The sequence below is a fragment of the Alosa pseudoharengus genome, unplaced genomic scaffold, assembly GCF_046254945.1.
Source record: "Alosa pseudoharengus isolate Yale_2024_CS ecotype anadromous, Long Island Sound unplaced genomic scaffold, YU_APseudo_1.1 YU_APseudo_1.1_scf_3, whole genome shotgun sequence".
Lineage (NCBI taxonomy): Eukaryota > Metazoa > Chordata > Actinopteri > Clupeiformes > Clupeidae > Alosa > Alosa pseudoharengus.
Window position 1 is genome coordinate 667,909 of NW_027468718.1, and position 5,000 is coordinate 672,908.

The 5,000-nt window shown below is 43.0% G+C and overlaps 1 protein-coding gene across 1 annotated transcript in view; it reads right to left on the bottom strand.

Moving 5' to 3' along the window:
• tmprss3a (transmembrane serine protease 3a) overlaps nucleotides 1-5,000 on the bottom strand; it is a 66,688-nt gene that overhangs the window by 3,474 nt on the left and 58,214 nt on the right. Inside the window, exon 11 of the mRNA XM_076264540.1 lies at nucleotides 3,728-3,870. Within this exon, the coding sequence (XP_076120655.1) occupies nucleotides 3,728-3,870 (143 nt within the window). The remainder of the gene's footprint in view (nucleotides 1-3,727; nucleotides 3,871-5,000) is intronic.

Here is a 5,000-nt window from a genome sequence, read left to right on the forward strand (position 1 = left end):
CATTACACACACACACACACACATTACACACACACACATTACACACACACACACACACATATATATATTACACACACACACACACACATTACACACACACACACACACACATATATATATTACACACACACAAAGTCCACATCACACGCCAGGGGACCGCCGCTATCACCCTGCACACACACACACACATTACACACACACACATATATTACACACACACACACACATATATATATTACACACACACACACACACATATATATATTACACACGCACACACACACACACATTACACACAGGGTTCTAAATTAACTTTTTTGATCACCAGCCAATGTGGCTGGTAACTTTCTAAAGTTACTAGCCAATCAGAATATTTACTAGCCAATTTTTTCCCGGTGAAAATAAGAGAATTATGAGTTTATGAGATGAGTGTCACTGAATGCATTTGGTCATTTTATTAACATTGTTGGCATGAATACATACCACAAAATATACACAGAAAGTGCACTTCACTTCATTTCATGTTTGGGATCTCTATCTATCTATTTCTCTGTCGATATCCTCATCCCCTGCTTCAGTCCTCTTCTCGCCCCCATCAGTCTGTCCCAACCACTGCCGCATTTAGTTTAATCTTAACTTAATAAAAAGGAGATATCAATTATCATCAACAATGACAAGCCAGCTGGAACCTGCCACTCGTTTTCTCTCCCTCTCCTGCACACTCAGACGCGTTCTCAATTAAATGGAGAATAGGGCCCATGTTCAAGATGGATCTTTATAGAGAGGACCCGAAAAGTATCATCTTTATGTAACATGCTGTTGGTGCATGTTGACATTGTATAGCCTACTTTCTCTAACAAGAGTGAAAAACAGTTTGCAGTACAGCTACTGCTTATTGGCTAAATGTTCGTCCCTCTTCTGTCTCTTGGTGCCCTATGCACAGTGCGTGATGCGTGTGGTGGTGGTGATAACTGATCAGGCAACTTTTTAAAACTGATCATTTTCGCCTATACAAGCTCCTCACGTTCCTCTCCATCTTCAGCTAACTCCATAGACAATAAAATAAACAATCTAGCTGCTTCAGGTTTTGCGGACTCCGCTACATGACATCAGCTCCCCACAAAGGAAATAGGTAAACACAATGCGTTAATTGCGTTAATATTTCCTAACGTGTTATGTATTTGTGTTATGTACATGTGTTATGTAGCCTACTTTTTACTTTACTTTACTGGCTAACTACCTCCTCTTTCAGTCTATGCGCTCTGCTCTGGCTCTGTTCGTTCTTCTAATTCCTTGTGTTTTCTGGTAGAGTTTTCTGGTTCGTTTCCATCGTCTCTCGCGCTGGCAAACTGCGCGCAGCTAATGGGCGTATGAAACGTCATCACGTAGCATTACGGCACAGTGGTCATGGGAAATGAAGGAAGTACTGCCAGGGGGACAGACCGAGAGCAGAGCCTTATGTATCATGCACGTAATGCCTCATGCATCACCGGCCGAACTGGCTACTAAGTTTTTATTAACACCCGCCAAAATTAATTTTAACCCGCATTTGGCGGGTTGGCGGGTGTTAATTTAGAACCCTGATTACACACACATTACACACACACACACATATATTACACACACACACATATATATATATATTACACACACACACACACATTACACACACACACACACACACACATATATATATTACACACACACAGAGTCCACATCACACGCCAGGGGACCGCCGCTATCACCCTGCACACACACACACACACACATTACACACACACACACACATTACACACACACACACACATATATATATTACACACACACACACACACATTACACACACACACATATATATTACACACACATTACACACATATTACACACACACACACACACACATTACACACACACATTACACACACATATTACACACACATTAAACACACACACACACACACATATATATATATTACACACACACACACATTACACACACACACACACACACATATATATATTACACACACACAGAGTCCACGTCACACGCCAGGGGACCGCCGCTATCACCCTGCACACACACACACACATTACACACACACACATATATTACACACACACACACATTACACACATTACACACATATTACACACATTACACACACACACACACACACATTACACACACACACATATATTACACACCAGTGTTGGGAGTAACGGCGTTTAAGTATAACGGCGTTAATTTGTCAATAACGGAGTAATCTAATTAATTACTTTTTACAACGTTACAACGCCGTTAACGTTACTGGACGTTAAATGCGGTGCGTTACTTACTTTGCATTGATTAAATAAACAGTGTAATCCGAACGCACCCCTGGCTCACAGCTAGTGAGGAGGTGGGTTAATAACGACGTAAGCGATTAGGATTGGCTAAGGCAGAGTCATGTTTCATGATAGCCAATCAGAGCCAGTGTTTTTACACACTTGCCAGCACACGCGCCACACACACACGCAACAGCTAAAGTAGAGATTCGATGAAACAGCAGAGGTCAGGAGCAATCCGATGAAAAGTTGGCATTTTCAAGGTGGAGATAAGCACTACTTCAAATTCATTGTGGTCAAAGGCAACAACGTTCATGTAATGTGTAGGCTACATTATGTCCAGGAGCGAAGACTTTGTCGACATCCGTTGTGAGCAACTCTTATTTAATGAGGCATCTCACACACGCATCCAAGCTACTGGCCAAAAACACCGATAGCCTACCTCCACCACAGATGATAGCTCGCCATCCACTAGCAAAGAAGGACTCGGAGCAAAGTGCTCCAAGCAGCAAAAGCTAGATCTTTCTGCCTCACAACAAAAACCTATGACACAGGCTGAAGTCAACCGTAGGTCTGTCGATGTGCAATATCTTGAATTTCCCCTTGGGGATCAATAAAGTATCTATCTATCTATCTATCTATCTAATAAATATTGAAAGTTATATAGCCTACAAACACCTGTCTGTTCTACTAATTTCAACTGGCTTTTCAAAACTGCTCAAAAAATCCAAATTCTTTGACATATAGCAACTTTTTTTTTAACAGTAACGCAAATAGTTACTTTCCCTGGTAACGAGTTACTCTTATCATAGAGTAATTCAGTTACTAACTCAGTTACTTTTTGGAACAAGTAGTGAGTAACTATAACTAATTACTTTTTTAAAGTAACGTTCCCAACACTGTTACACACACACACACACATTACACACATATTACACACATTACACACACACACACACACACACATTACACACACACACATATTACACACACATATTACACACACACACACACACACACATTACACACATATTACACACATTACACACACATATTACACACACACACACACACATTACACACATATTACACACATTACACACACATATTACACACACACACATTACACACATATTACACACATTACACACACATATTACACACACACAAACACACACACGCATATATTACACACACATATATTACACACACACACACAGAGTCCAAGTCACACACCAGGGGGCCACCGCTATCACCCTACACACACACACACACACACACACACATTACACACACATATTACACACAAACACACATTACACACACACACATTACACACATATTACACACATATTACACACATCGCTAAAGTTTGATTCTTTTTAATGTCACACACACACACCTGACAGGAGTCAGTTCCCCCATCCAGGTATCCAGCGCAGATCATTCCCGGAGAGATGATTCCTGGATACACACCTGGCTGAGTGCACACCTTAGAGGACATGAGAGGGACCCGAGCTCCCTGTAGAGACACACTGGGCTCACCTACACACACACACACACACACACGCACACACACACACACACACACACACACACACACACCTTAGAGGACATGAGAGGGACCCGAGCTCCCTGTAGAGACACACTGGGCTCACCTACACACACACACACACGCACACACACACACACGCACACATACGCACACACACACATTACATTTTTTTTTTTTTTTTTTTGATAATCCAAGATGGCGGCGCGTACACACGCAGCGACCTCTCTCTGTCCCAACCGTACGGTGTTTTGTTCGTTTAAAAAGTGTTTGTCCGAAAGTTTTACGTGTTCGTCTCGTCTAACTACGTCGTACTACAAGTACAGCAGACAGTTTTTAATTGACATCTGCAAAAGCAAGTTTTGCAGCGTTCTGGACTTTGCAACAGAGACGCTAAAGGAACTCGGACTACTCCGGCCTGCAACAACACCGGACTCGCCTGCTACTCCTCCCCCGGAAAGAAAGCGTCGGAAGCGGTGTGCGAGGAAGCAGAAGAGGGGCAAGCGCGGAGGCGTCCGGGCCAGGCTAGCGGCCAGCCCAACTCGCCCAGCCATATCATCCATTCTCCTGGCAAATGTACGATCACTGGACAACAAAATGGATCACATACGACTGCTGAGATCAACGAACCGGACAGTAAGTAACTGCTGTGTGCTTGTCTTCACTGAGACTTGGTTAAATGACAACATTCCGGACTCTGCTGTACAACTGGAGCAGCTAGCATGCTATCGAGCAGACCGGGCCATTGTAAAGGGAGGTAAATCACGAGGAGGAGGAATCTGTGTTTACATCCATGACGAATGGTGCCGGGACACTGTAGTAGTATGCAAACACTGCTCACCACTGGCAGAGTTTATGATCATAAAGTGCCGTCCTTTTTACCTGCCAAGGGAAATTACTGCGATTCTGCTAGTCGCAGTATACATCCCGCCTACCAACAATAACAACGATACGCGGCTCTTAGTGAACTGTACCAGGCTGTCAGTGAACAACAGACGGCACACCCAGACGGTTTCACCATCTTCACTGGAGATTTTAACCATGCAGATCTTAAAACTGTTCTTCCAAATCTATACCAGCATGTTAATTTTCCAACAAGAGGAGACAACATCCTGGACCTGGT